At 42.6% G+C, this 13,587-nt stretch overlaps 2 protein-coding genes across 4 annotated transcripts; both read left to right on the top strand.

The window, feature by feature from the left end:
- Positions 1-1,626: 1,626 nt before the first annotated feature.
- On the top strand, positions 1,627-7,637 carry pigs (phosphatidylinositol glycan anchor biosynthesis, class S). Its single transcript, XM_087847294.1, has 12 exons — positions 1,627-1,791; positions 2,981-3,120; positions 3,217-3,328; positions 3,413-3,502; positions 3,611-3,702; positions 3,914-4,154; positions 4,232-4,374; positions 4,459-4,573; positions 4,676-4,821; positions 4,914-5,014; positions 5,094-5,304; positions 7,015-7,637. The coding sequence occupies exons 1-12, from the start codon at positions 1,773-1,775 to the stop codon at positions 7,291-7,293; spliced, it is 1,689 nt and encodes a 562-aa protein (XP_087703420.1). The 5' UTR covers positions 1,627-1,772; the 3' UTR covers positions 7,294-7,637.
- Positions 7,638-8,124: 487 nt separating this feature from the next.
- On the top strand, positions 8,125-11,938 carry srsf1b (serine and arginine rich splicing factor 1b). 3 transcript variants are annotated; one of them, XR_437234.3, is made up of 5 exons: positions 8,125-8,555; positions 9,022-9,233; positions 9,337-9,509; positions 10,742-11,057; positions 11,381-11,938. XR_437234.3 is itself a non-coding variant. In XM_006800031.3 (4 exons), the coding sequence occupies exons 1-4, from the start codon at positions 8,365-8,367 to the stop codon at positions 10,952-10,954; spliced, it is 789 nt and encodes a 262-aa protein (XP_006800094.2). In that variant the 5' UTR covers positions 8,125-8,364; the 3' UTR covers positions 10,955-11,938. The 3 variants fall into 3 exon arrangements, 1 of the variants encoding a protein (XP_006800094.2); XR_437233.3 differs by having other exon boundaries at positions 10,742-11,469; positions 11,801-11,861; XM_006800031.3 differs by having other exon boundaries at positions 10,742-11,938.
- Positions 11,939-13,587: the final 1,649 nt, after the last annotated feature.

Raw genomic sequence — 13,587 nt, 5'->3', positions numbered from 1 at the left:
AAGCCCCGTCACCTCTGAGTTTATGTTGTGTCTTCGGAACCAGCAAAAGTCTCTGGTCTGCTGACCTGAGAATGAGGTGGGACATAAGAGTGCAACAGCTCAGACAGATAAAATGATGCAGAATCATTAAGAGACTTAAAGACAAAAGGATTTTTAAAATGGATTTGTAAACTAACTGGAAGCTAAAATTGGAGTGATGTGCTCTTGCGTCCTTGCACCAGAAAGAAATCGAGCGGCGGTGTTTTGCACCCGCTGTAGGTGAGCAACTGGCCTGGCCAATTCCAATAAAAAGTGCATTGCAGTAATTGACACAAGAGGTTTTAAAACAGAAGTATTAATGTTTCAAGGTTGGACTAGAGTGGCTTGATCTTTGGCAGTCATCTCAACTGGAAAAAGCAGGCTTTTGCTACAGTGTTCACATAAGCTTTGAGCTTTAGAGAAGGATCCATTTTCACTCCTATATTAGTGATAATGGATTTCTCATATGGGGCCAATGAGGAAAAGTCAATACAGGGGTTGCTGCTGGTGCCGCTGAGTCTAAACAACATGACTTCTATCTTGTTCTCATTAAAATTCAAGTGATTTATCACCATCCATCTCCTGATGTCGATAAGGCCGTCATGGAGAGGCTGGACAGAGCATTCAGTCGTGTGCTAACATGAGGTCTAAAGTGTACCTTATGTTGGGTCCAAGATGTGTATCACCATTTTCACTAGCATTACTGATGCTACCAGTTTCTTAAAAGTATTTAGATGAAATAAGCACTTTATGAAAGGGTATCTGTGGTGTCCAGTAGAGTCCAAGGGTCACCACACAAATCACCCAAATTTAACAAAGCTTAGTAATGAGGTCATCTGTTTAACACCAGGACCAGCTGGACAAATCAGAGCAGGGTAAATACATAACTGAGAGAGCAGCTGTTTCCTCCCTTATTGCCTATTCTGGGTGTCCTCGAGCACCCTGGCTAACCTCCATATATCATCCCAGGGTTAACAGATCATATTTGGGTTTTACTGGACAGCTTGAGGAAGATGGCAGTGATGCAGGTGGATGTCCCTCTAGTGTCCTTACCTGACAGAACGACCACAATATGTGCATCTTCCGTGTCTGACAAGTGCTCATCAACACCAGGGCACCGCAAGGAACTGTCCTCTGGCTATTCAGCCTCTACGCCACGGACTTCAGCCACTGCACAGAGACCTGGTATCTTCATCAGTTTTATAATGAGTCTGTGGTGGTTGGATGCGATAGCGAGAGTGATGAGATAGAGTACAGGGCTGTGGTGGACTTGTTTTTCCACATGTTGCGGGCATGCTGCTGGGGCAGCAGACTAAGGATCATCTGTGTTAATCGTGTAAATAACACTAAGCACACTCACTTTTGTTGGTTGCTCAAGGAATTTATGCATTCACAAAGATGAATTGAGCCTGTCGTAATTAAAGCTACCACAGATGGCGCTGAATGTCCACATTTATCACAGTGTGTTTGTGCGTTTAATTCTTTTACAGGTTGCGCCGACGGTCATTCTCACTCCTGCAATCCTTTGCACAACAACGTACAGCCCTAACACTTTTTTAGAACTATACGGGCAGACAGGTGTATATGCAAATATTTGATCCTATTTAATTTAATGTAAGCTATCTGTATGGACCACGGTTCTGTTTTCGTCCTCACGTGAAGAACCGCTTAGATACGTTTAAAAATTGGTCATGTGACCGGTGCTGCTGGCTTCTTGGCATCCACGAGTGCTCCCTCCCAGTTCATTGGAAGAAATGGCTATCACGGAAGTGGGTGAGTAGATTCGTAACTGAAATGAGTGTAAATGATTTAATTTTTATTAAGTGTTTCATTTTCATTGCTTTACGTTAGATTTATTAAACATGAACCTTTGTACAGAGTGCAACCATAGCGGACTAACGGGAGCCGTTTTCTCCATGTTATGACCCTTTGAAGCTAATGGCTAGTTAGCCCCAGTTGCAGGGGTGATGCCCTGCCACTGGAAGAACACTTGCTGTTTACTACATGATTTGTTTTGTGTTTTTAAATATATTTTTTTAATTAAAGGAATACTTACGATAGTAAAGCTTCCACAAAGGACAGTATGTTAACACTGAACCTCGTTTACAACCATGTAAGACACTGTAGTTGATGCAGCATGATAGACACAAATGTCTTACTCAGTCAGTGGTCACCAGTCTGGACATATCGAGGGTACGTAGGGGTCAACGATTGGGATACAATCCTCTGTCATAATATACAGTCACCGGATATTTTATTAGGTACACCGTGAGACTACTGAGTTCGATCCCACACTGTAGTCACAAAGGGGTGGACATGGTCAGCAACAAAACTCAAGTATGGTATTTAAACGAGGCTCAGTTGGTGCTAAGGGGCCAAGAGCATATCCCCCACACCAGTTACACCACCAGATGCCTGTACTGTTGATACAAGACGAGGTGGATCCCTACCTTTATGCTGTTGATGTCAAATTGTGACTAAAAAAGTGGCCAGTGAGTGTGTGTAACCTATTTTAAAATATTATATTTAACATATTGTTCAATGATTTCCAGAAGCAAAAAAAAAAAGCTATTTCATTTTTAACAATTGAGTATTTTTAGTTTAAACACCATGGTAAACTCTGATTATGTTTGCTGGTGCTTATATAAATGATCTGATTTTGTTTTAGCCTGAATCCCAAGTTAGGTTTGAATGTCGGCATTTAGAGCTGAAATAATTGGTCAGATTTCTGTTTAAACGAAGTTTTACTGCAGTTATTTTGGTAATAGATCGATTGTTACCGTTAGTCATTTTAATGTGAAACAGTGTTTATTTTAACTAAGCTGTTATTTAATTTAAAATGGGTGTATTTCACATGTATACTTTAATTTCTACTGTACTCCATTTTTAATTGATAGATAATTAGCAGATTTATCATCAGTGAAAATCTTTCAAACAACAATACTGTGTGTTTGTCTCCCAGAGCGTCGACGAGGTCAGCTTGCTGCTCTATCCATAGCAGCCGTTGTCATCATTGTGGGAGTCCCTTTGTGGTGGCGAACAACTGAGACGTACCGCGCCTGGTTACCTGTCAGTCAGATCAAAGATCTGGCTAAACTGCAGGTTTTTTAGTGTTTCCATTTATCTCTCATGCCTTGTAGTTGATTGATCTTCCTTGTGTAATACATTCTTACCTCTACGTTATTTCTTATTTTGCAGCTGCATTTGAGCGCTGATGTCGAGGTTGTGTTTGCACGCGGCACCGTGACGCCAGAACAGCAGAAAAAGGTCCCACTGACGCAGACGCAGGATGAGGAACATACAGTGGATGGTGATTTGCTCATGCAGTTTATGATTCTGCGGCCACAGAATATGAAACCTACAAGGTCGTTTGACTCTCAAACTTTCTTTCCAGAGGACACAACATTGAGGTACAGGTATGAAACAAAGTACCGCACAGCTACAATTATGGAGGAAGATGCCCTGAAAAAGCAGACTGCTGCAGGTGAGCAGCAGCCTGTCAAATCCAACTTGTGGTACTTCAGATGTTGACATTTGACATTTTTTCTCAAAGAAAGCACAGCTGATAATCACGATAATTTTTCTGCTTTAGAGGCAGATCTGTCTCTGCACATGCTCAGTGAGAGTCCGTGCGGTTCTTTAGTTGTGTATGTGATCCCGGAGTCCTCTTCTTTGCTGCCTGAGGTAAAACTGAAGCTTTTTTTATTGTATTTCATGAGTGTGATCACTCCATGCTAATTATTATTAGAAAAAAGGATAATGAAGAAAATATAATTTACTGTCACAGATTGTAAATAGAGTACCTTCTGCAGAGCTTAAAACACAATTAATTATTTGTTATATTCCAGGTAAGACAAAGATAATAAAGTATGCATTGCACCTTCATGCCTTTCAGGATGTGAATGTGTATATCGGTCAGCGAAGGACAGCCCTGGTGCGTATCAGCGCCCAGATGAGAGTGGGCAAGACACTAGAGCAATTGCTGGCTCAGTTGGAGCCCCAGATCAAGCAGGTGCTCCAAGTGATGTCTTTTAGCCACACTGACATCACCGTTGCACTCAGCGACAGAGTCCGTTTTAGACCTGGCAACAAAGAGAGCATTGCTGACAGCATGAGAGCCTTCAAATCTAGCCCAGGTTGGTAATTCAGCTCCAGGTTTAACTTTGAGAACATGTTTGCGTCTTTTCTTTGATTGTTCTTATCTTCCTGTCAGGTTATGAGATCACATTCAGTCTGCTAAACCCTGATCCAAAGTCACACCAGCTGCACTGGGACATTGAGGGTGCCGTGCAGACATACATCCAGCCTTTGCTTACAAAACTGTCCCCTCTGGCTAACTTTAGCATGGACTCTCAGGTGCTGTTAATGCACAGTCCCCATTATGACAAAGAAAAGATGCTCAATTATTGGAAGTTAAGGTTTACCTTTCCTTTTTTATAGACCTTGTACTACACCATGCTCGGAGTGACCCCACGCTTTGACAGCAGCTTCGAGGCTTACACGCTCAATGCTGACAGCCTTGCACATGTCATCAACCCGGTGGAGGCTAGACTTGGTAAAAGTCTGCTTTTTTAAATGATCATGGTTTAGCTTTTTCTGCTGTATTTAAATACAATATGTTTTCATTCTTTTTTTCTTTTTTGCGTTTGACTTCCAGGCTCTAATGCGGCATCTTCTAACCCTGTGTTAAATTTTCTGCTGTATGTCCCGGATATTCGTCATTCACCCCTTTACATCCACGATCACAGGAAACAGGAAGTCCCTTCCAATGCGTTTCACTCTCCACGGTGGGGTGGAATCATGGTAAGAAGAACGAAGAGCAGCGCTGAGAGATAGCTGCATGTTTATTTTGTTATGTTGGGTATTGTAACCTATATTTATCCATGTTTTTGCAGGTTTATAACGTGAATGGTTTCTATGGGTCGGAGACGGAGTTCCCTGTTCACGTCAACATTAACATGGCTAAAGTGATGGGAGTCTTCCTCGCCCAGCTTCGGTAAGTGTTAACCCGCAGTGCGGCAGTCGTTTTCTTTCCTCTCGACACAAAGTAACCTTCATGTGCCGTGTCCTGTCAGGTTGTTGCTGGGCGTGCAGTCATTAAGCCCCCCACCTGGCTTCCTCGTGGCACCGTGCGGTAGCGCAGGACTAGCTGACTGGGAGCTGGATCGCCTCATGTGGAGTCGTAGTGTGGAAAACATTGCAACAGCAACCACCACCATCACTTCTCTGGCGCAGTTGCTGGACCAGATAGGCAACATTGTTATCAATGACAACATTGCACAGCAGGTAAGGTGAAGGTGTGGTAGTAGTTATGGGTTTGTTCCATGTAGCAAAATTGTGCATGTGCGTGGATTTCTTAACACATCTTAACTTTGATCCTGGAGATTTATGTCATTGTTTTGGTTTGTCAGTTTGAATTTAAAACTGTCATATGTGACTTTATTTTGTTGTTAAATACTTTGTTATTGTCAGTTAATCAACAACAAACAAGCTACTTCCTGCTCATCACCTGAAGACAAAAATCCAAAATTCATCCTTCTTTTAATAATTGTATTATTGTACTAGCAACATAGTAGTGAGAACGCAAACTAAAGTTAGTTAGTAAGCTTCTACTCTGAGGGGCTTCTGGTTCATTTGCACTGGCAGGTAACAAAGATTGGCCAGAAGAGCATCTGTTTAATGTAGTACAATCAGATCCTAGCTGGGAGAAGTCAGGAACAACATCAGCAATCACACTACATAAGCTGAAATTAGAAACATAAAAAACAAAATCAGAAACTATTTCTGTTGTCACGGCCAGCTCAAAAAGTTAAAAAAAAAACAAAAAAAACCTCAATTAATCTCAGTGACTGCAACATATAAAGAGGATGCCACACCAGAGTTTGAATTTGTCAGCAATAATTATTTTATTTAAACAGAATAAAGGTCTGGAGGCCTGGAAGATGGTAAGATAAACATGGAAGGAGTCCAGGCCAGCCACACAGGAGGCTGTGGGACCCACAACCTCTCTCCCTAAACTAATAGAATAATAAAACCCATTCATGCATCTTCTGCCACTTATCCGTGTCCAGATCACCATTGCAGCAGCCTGGGGAACACAGAGGCATACCCTCGGTCTCTCGGCCATCCAAGATATGTAATCTCTACAGCATGTCTTGGGTTTGCCCTGGTGCATCCTCCCAGAAGGACGGGCCAGGAACAGGACATGCCCAGGAGGCATCCTAGTCAGATGGCTGAACCACCTCGGCTGGCTCTTTGCAATGTGGAGGAGCAGCTCCTCTACTCTGAGCCCCTCCTAGATGACTGAAACCCTTGCCTGTCTCTCAACATTCGGAGAAAGCTCATTTATATTGCTTGTATCGGCAATCTCATTCTTTTGAGTTAGTACCGAGAAGCTAGTGGACAAAGTTGCAGACCTGTCCCTCTGTCTGCCTCTGTCTGCATCTCACTCAACAAGAGCCCGAGATACTGAAAAATCCCCCATTTGGGGCAGCAACTTGAGCTTAACCCTGACTGGGCACTCCACCTGGCATAGATCTGTGGTCTCAGACATGGAAGTGCTAGTTCTCATTCTTGCTGCATCACATGCAGCTGTGAACTGCTCCAAAGTGAACTGGAGGCGACCATCTGATGAACCACATCATCTGCAAAAAGCAAAGATGAGGACCTGAAGCCACAAAATTAGAAGCTTTTTGCCACTTAGGTGCACACCTAGAAATTCTGACTCTAAAATTTTGTCAATGCCTTTTTTTTTGCCCAAGAAAAGATACACAAAAAAAATTGCCCTATGGAAAACCAAAAAATAACACTTTCATATCACACAAAGACTGCATATATGAACACAAAGACAAACCGAATGAACCAAAATAAACAAAAGCCCATTTCAGTCTCGGTATCAGAGTTGTATCTTACGCCTAACAATTAGGTAGTCTCCTCTAATTTCATAATAATAGCAATAATAATACATAACCTGTGATCTATTTTGCTAATATGCAGGTGTCCAGTGCTGTCACGTCCCTGCAGCTGGCCATGGCTGAGCTGGAAGTCGGAAACCTTGGCTTTGCTCTGCAGTACAGCAAAGAGGCCATCTTGGCTTCGGAGAAAGCATTCTTCGACCCTTCGCTCCTTCACCTGCTCTACTTTCCAGACGATCAGAAGTTTGCTATCTACATACCACTCTTCCTGCCCATGTGCGTGCCTATTCTGCTCTCAATGCTGAAAATAGTGTCGGAGGCCAGGCAGAGACGCAGAGAAAAGCAAGCCAAAAAGGAATAAGAGGCACTCAAGCAGGAGAAGAAGAACAAAGAAACTGTATGAACAAACCATTTCGTTAGTGGCCTGAAAAGGCTCATGTGAACCATTGTGGTTTGGGGTTTACAACTCATATTGTTTTGTGCAAGGATTTATGCCTGATGTACTGAGTGATTGCAGCGACTGTCTGACACTGCATGGCTGAAAGCTTCAGTTTATTTATTTTATTTCTCATGTTATTAAGAAATAAAAACTAAAGTTCTGTCTTTTTTTCTATTATTACATCACTGCAGATCTCCAAAAGTCCAAATTGGGCTTTGAGGTTCATCTAATAAAAAAATAAAAAAAATCAGCTTCAACAATTGAAATCTAGCTGTTTTGATGATCATTTGGCTCAGGTGGAGAAAGATTTCCTCACAAAAGACTGAATAAGTTACTCTGTCTAGTGTCTGTTGCTTAAATACTTATGAAGTTATGATTTTCACTGTCATGGCCATATGACAGTTTAGTGATGAAGAGGACATTATATGCTTCTTTGAATGGAGATTGTTGCACAATACTTAATGGGCTGGTACAATGGGCTGGACGCCTGAGCAATCAGAGCACATTTACCAATTATACAGTTGTTCATACACTCAGTATTTATACCTAAACGCCTTCTAACATTAACACGTTCACTCACACTCTAATCAATGGGGTTTAGGATCTTCCTCGAGGATTTATAGATCGATCCACTGACCTTCAGACTAGTAGATAACCCTACCATCTGAACAGCTGTGGCTCAGGTTACGGGTTACGCTTTAAAGTGTAACCCCACTCTCCGGTAGGTGGCGGTATACGCCTTTTAAAGCTAGACGTACCCTGTGAAGAAGAATCCGTTATCGGTAGCTTCTGCTTGCAACTTTTAGCTCTTGCTTATCTCGCTGTTTGAATTCCGCTTCGAAGTGTTTCAACTTTTATTAAGGTGTAGCTTAAACCGAATCTCTAACGCGTAGTTCGTACATGCCGCTTACTATCTAGGCGCCATTCTAGTCATTTTTTTACCAAAAGTTGATCTATTAGCCGGCTTGCTAACTTCCCTCGCGTTGCGCCATCATGTCTGGCGGTCTCATTCGAGGACCCGCGGGGAGTAACGACTGTCGGATATATGTGGGAAATCTCCCTCCCGACATACGTTCAAAAGACGTGGAAGACTTATTTTACAAGTACGGAAGTATTCGTGATATAGATCTGAAGAACCGAAGAGGAGGACCACCGTTTGCTTTCGTGCAGTTCGACGACCCGAGGTGAGCCGCATTGTCCCGCCGCCACGTCTGCCTCTTATCTCCACAGTTAGCCAGCTACACCCAAATAAGGGGACACAACGTGCGAGTTGACGGGATGTAACCTGTAGCAAGAATTTGGTTTAGGAGAAGGTTTGAGTCGAGTAATTGGAGCTCTTTTTGGATTGTCGTGAAATGTGTGTTGTTGAGGCCTGCAGGAGGCCACGTTAATTGGCGGTTTACCCCGTTAAGTACCTGTGAATGTGCTTGCAAATGGGCTACTACCAAACCACGATTTATCTTATGGGTAATGTTCAAGATACCAATTAAACGATTTAACAAAATATCTATCATCTATAAGTCCACTATAAGAGGCTAATTTCCTCCCCATTTTTAAATGGTCTGTGACAAAGACTGAAATATGAGTAAAACTGCATGTTTGTTTGCATTATTGGTATTAGATTATTCATTTCACTGTTCGATTTCACAGGGATGCTGAAGATGCTGTTTATGGGCGTGATGGATATGACTACGATGGCTACCGTCTGCGTGTGGAGTTCCCCAGAAGTGGAAGAGGAGGTGGAGGTGGTGGTGGTGGTGGTGCTGGAGGAGGGGGAGGAGGAGGAGGAGGAGGAATGGGACCCCCAAGGGGAAGGTACGGTCCCCCATCCCGACGCTCGGAGAACAGGGTGGTTGTCTCAGGTGAGTGGTGTATTTTTCTGTCTGAAGGTTGTGGTCTCTAGTTTAAAAGTGTGTAGTTGTATGTGTAAAGCTTACAAAACTTTTGTTGTTATTTACTTGTTAGGCCTTCCCCCCAGCGGGAGCTGGCAGGACCTGAAGGATCACATGCGGGAAGCAGGTGATGTATGTTATGCTGATGTGTTCCGTGATGGCACTGGTGTGGTGGAGTTTGTACGCAAAGAAGACATGACCTACGCCGTCCGTAAACTGGACAACACAAAGTTTCGCTCCCATGAGGTATGTAAATCCTCACATAGTCCTTATTAAGAGAGTCTGACAAACTTGAAAAGCTTAGTCTTAAGAAGAAGAAAAAAAGGCGACAACTGGACTTCTTTAGGCTTGCAAAGAGGTTTCACCTTTAATCAAACGGAAAATAGGGTAGAGTTACAGATATTTATGGTGTGTTCCTGAATAAGTCAGAATTTCTGTTTTCCAGTCAGAAATTTAATCTGGAACACCCCCTGAACTTTGATGTCCCACTTGTAAAGGCAGATCAGACCCAGGAACTAAATAATTCATAGGCAGCATACCTCGACAACAAAATGTAGCATTAACCCACCTTGGCTCATGTGCTGACTCACATGATCAGTAATGGGTCAACGATACTTGGGGCCGCTGCCAAAGGGAACAACTGCCGCTACACTTTAATTACCCAGGACTTTCCACCATTTGTTTTATATCATTTATTGATCTCACAAGGGAAATTGTTTTGTTACAGCGCCAGGATAAAGAATAAAAATTAGCCTGTTACAGAAAGACAGTCAGTTACAGTTTCACAGAAAATGTCAGTAATGTTGGCCTGAGGGAGAACGAACTCTTTTACCTCAGAATTGTTGAGTGGGTGAGATGGATTGTCCAAGATGGAGAGATTTGAGCGTCCTCCAAATTCTGGCCAATCATCGTTCCAACCTTGTGAATCAGTTGGCACTGATGCTTTTTCTTGCTCCTTATTGCTACCACAGATGGGTAGGAGACCTTCAGGATCACTTAGAACTGAAGCCTGTTGGCTGAGAAGTGAAATGTCTTTGCAAACCTAAAAAAGTCTTGATGCCTTTTTTTCCCCTCCTTTATCTCCAAGCTCTTAAAGCTGTTAAGACTACCATTACCCAGATGACTGAGAGCCAACACAGACATTAAAAAGCTTACTTAAACATTGTAAGGAATGTGACAGTTCATTTGCAGTAAGTAAAGCAAAATGCTCTACTGTAAAGATTTCCTGGTGATAAGAATTGATAATTGTCTTATCTGCTTTATATTAACAGAAATGATCTTACTGAATGATGAATTGGCTGACTGTGAATGCAATTTAAAATTCTGATTTGTGGATTGGGGCTGTTGTGCAGCAGTATGTCTGTTTATTTATGACTAATACATCAACCAGGAAAAAATGTGGTTAGCTATTTCTGTATGTGGGTTTCATATAACAGGAAAAGGAATGGTCGGTGATGTGTGCTCATGTTTGTGTTCAGGGTGAGACGGCTTATATCCGTGTGAAGATGGACGGCCCTCGGAGCCCCAGCTACGGTCGCTCTCGCTCTCGTAGCCGCAGTCGAAGCAGGAGCAAGAGTGGATCACGCAGCTACTCCCCACGCCGCAACAGAGGATCTCCCCGATATTCTCCCCGCCGCTCTCGCTCCCGGTCCCGGTCCCATTCCCGCTCTCGCTCCCGCTCTCGCACCTAGGCAAGCCTGACCTAAGAGCCAGAGTGGAAATCTTCACATTACTCAACGAATCCTGTATATTCATCAAGGATCATCTCGTGTGTCACCTATGTATGCTGTCATGGTGTGTGCTTCCTTCCCTAACCGACACCAACCCACCTGCAGTTTTATTTTCCATTCTAATTTTTGCAGACCAGTTGAGCGTGCACATGACCGAGTTTTGCTCCATTATTTCTTCTCTTCTCTCAAAACGTGTTCTGCTTCTGCTGTGTCATCTCTAATTCATCTGTGTACCTCTCTTCTCCTGATTGTCCTGGTTGAGTGTTGAATGTTTTTTGCTTCATTTGCAAAGAATCTTTTTTTTATTTTTATTTTTTTTATTTTTTTTACTTCCTTCAGGCGAAATACTGCTGTCTTTTTGACCTTCTTGTGTGTTTCTCTGTTCAGAGTTCAGAGGAACAGGATAGGATGGGAACAGAGGAAACAGTTCATATTAGGATAAACAGGAGGAGGAGGAGTCAAATGTGGCACCAATGGTATGATGGCTGTGCCTTGTCAACTGTGAAATTATAAGGCTGTTCATTTTTTCTTTTTTCTTTTTTTCAAAAAGCATAAATCTGACAATAGGGCCCAGTTTGAATGTTTTCAGTAGTTAAGTTTTTTTTTTTGTTTTTTTTTTGGTGCTTTTTCTCATCCTTTATCATACAAAGTAAATCTTTGTATTTTGGGCTTGATTATAGATGGTTTTCTCCTTTTTCTCAAAGTAAACTCCCTGGTAGCTGCATTTATTTACATTACTTCAAGCATTTTCCTGAAGGTGTGATTCTAACTCGCCTCCTTCTCTTTGGTTCTGCTGGTATTCTGAAGGTTTGGACTGGGCTCATTGTCTCACCATTCCGGAGCTGGATCAGGATTCAGGATCAGATTAGGATTAGGCTTCAGGATGGATACATGGAGCAGGATCATAGGAGCGTTTTTACCGGGAGAAGATCCCGACCCCCTGGCCCTGTCCACATAAACCCATCAAACCGGAACCATTGTAGTGCGATATTCAGAAAAAATTGGCTTTCGAATTTTCCAAAATTTCCCTTTTTGTGTGGGACCTCACAGACAGACTTACTGGCTACACAGTGCCGCACCGTTTATTTTGATTTTTTAAATAATTAAAAAGAAGAGAAAAGCATGGATCAAATCCAGGAGGAGGGCTGGGAGGTGCAGGATGGATCCACACGCGTAAGGAGTGGTAAATAGTGGAAAACCGTTACCAGTGGAGGAGGGAGGGAGGGGTGAAGAGGGAAGTCTGGGAGGAGACAAGGGATCGTAACTTTAATGTGGTTTGTATCTTTTTTCTTTTGTTTTGTTTTCTTTCTTTTTGGTCCAGTTTTTTTTTTTTTTTCTAGCGGTGGCTGACTTCTGATTTTCTTACACATGATCTCAATTATCTCAAAGCTTTATTCTCTTTTAATAAAACGTTCTACAACATTAGATGAACTGACTTTTTTCTTTCACTGCATTAAAGATGGTGTGTACAGAGTATTTGAACATATTCCTCTAGGTGGCTGCTGTTAATTTCATTGTCTTAGAAATCTCATAGCTTAGCAGGAGAACTGTTTGCCAAGGTGCTACCTCTTTCACTCTACTCTCCACTCTACACTTGTCTCTTATGATGAAGCCGGATTTGCCTCATTCTTCTTCCTCTTGCCTGGTCCACTTTGACGTCTCCACAATGGATCATCTGCCTCCATCTCACCCGGTCCTCTATGACATCAATCCTCTGTAAATCCTCCTACACTACATCCATGAATCTTCTCTGAGGTCTTCTTTTACTCCTGCCTGGCAACTCCATCTTTATTTGTCTAGTATAATAATGGATTGCATTTATATAGCGCTTTTCTTGGCACCCAAAGCGCTTCACAATTCACTCAGAAGCGAGGTTGCCATATCGCGCCATCTGCCCCTCTGGCCAATACCAGTGGTAGGGTAAAGTGTCTTGCCCAAGGACACAACAACCAGGACAGAGCTGGGGATCGAACCGGCAACCTTCTGGTTACAGATGAGCTTCTCAACCCCTTAAACTACAATCGTCCCGCTATGCATCCTCTGCACATGTCCAAACCATCTCTACCTTGTCTCCCTAACTTTGTCTTCAAATTGTTCAAATTAAGCCGTCCCTCTGATCTACTCCTTTCTAATTTTGTCCATTCTGGTAATTTTCAATGACATTCTTAACTTCAACTTTGCCGCCTCCATCTTTGCCTTCTGTTTTCTTTGCTTGTGCTGTCTCTTGTTAGTGTTAGGAGGCAGTGAGAGAAGAAAAGATTAACATCTTCCCCACTCTTCTATCATCTTCAGGCACACTATTGTGCAACAGCTCTGGAGGCAGTTGTTGTTAATCTGGGCTTGGACAGATTTTATGCCAAATGGCTTTCCTGACAGAACTCTTCCCGTTTGTCCAGGTCTGAGAGTGGGGTTAACACTCTCCTGGCTTGCGTTAACGATATTCATTATTATTCAATAACTTCCTCAGGTGCTGGTTCACTTAAGTAGTTGAGCCTCAGGGTCTTTTATAGCAACTGGGTTCGTTTTCAGCTTCAGTCTTTCCTGCTTTCTTGTCTCATCATCACATACCTATTTAAATAAAGGCATATCTTTAA

Source organism: Neolamprologus brichardi, chromosome 10 (genome assembly GCF_056152115.1).
Source record: "Neolamprologus brichardi isolate AB-2024 chromosome 10, ASM5615211v1, whole genome shotgun sequence".
Classification (NCBI taxonomy): Eukaryota; Metazoa; Chordata; class Actinopteri; order Cichliformes; family Cichlidae; genus Neolamprologus; species Neolamprologus brichardi.
Note: the sequence above shows the minus strand (reverse complement) of the source record. Positions and strands in the feature narration are given on the sequence as shown.

Bases quoted from the DNA above. Each gene is read 5' to 3' on its own strand.
- srsf1b (XM_006800031.3), top strand. From the start codon at position 8,365: ATGTCTGGCGGTCTCATTCGAGGACCCGCGGGGAGTAACGACTGTCGG. The intron at 8,556-9,021 runs GTGAGCCGCATT...TCGATTTCACAG, and splicing joins GTGCAGTTCGACGACCCGAG to GGATGCTGAAGATGCTGTTT. The intron at 9,234-9,336 runs GTGAGTGGTGTA...TTTACTTGTTAG, and splicing joins GAACAGGGTGGTTGTCTCAG to GCCTTCCCCCCAGCGGGAGC.
- pigs (XM_087847294.1), top strand. The intron at 3,329-3,412 runs GTGATTTGCTCA...CTTTCTTTCCAG, and splicing joins TGAGGAACATACAGTGGATG to AGGACACAACATTGAGGTAC. The intron at 5,015-5,093 runs GTAAGTGTTAAC...GTGTCCTGTCAG, and splicing joins GTCTTCCTCGCCCAGCTTCG to GTTGTTGCTGGGCGTGCAGT.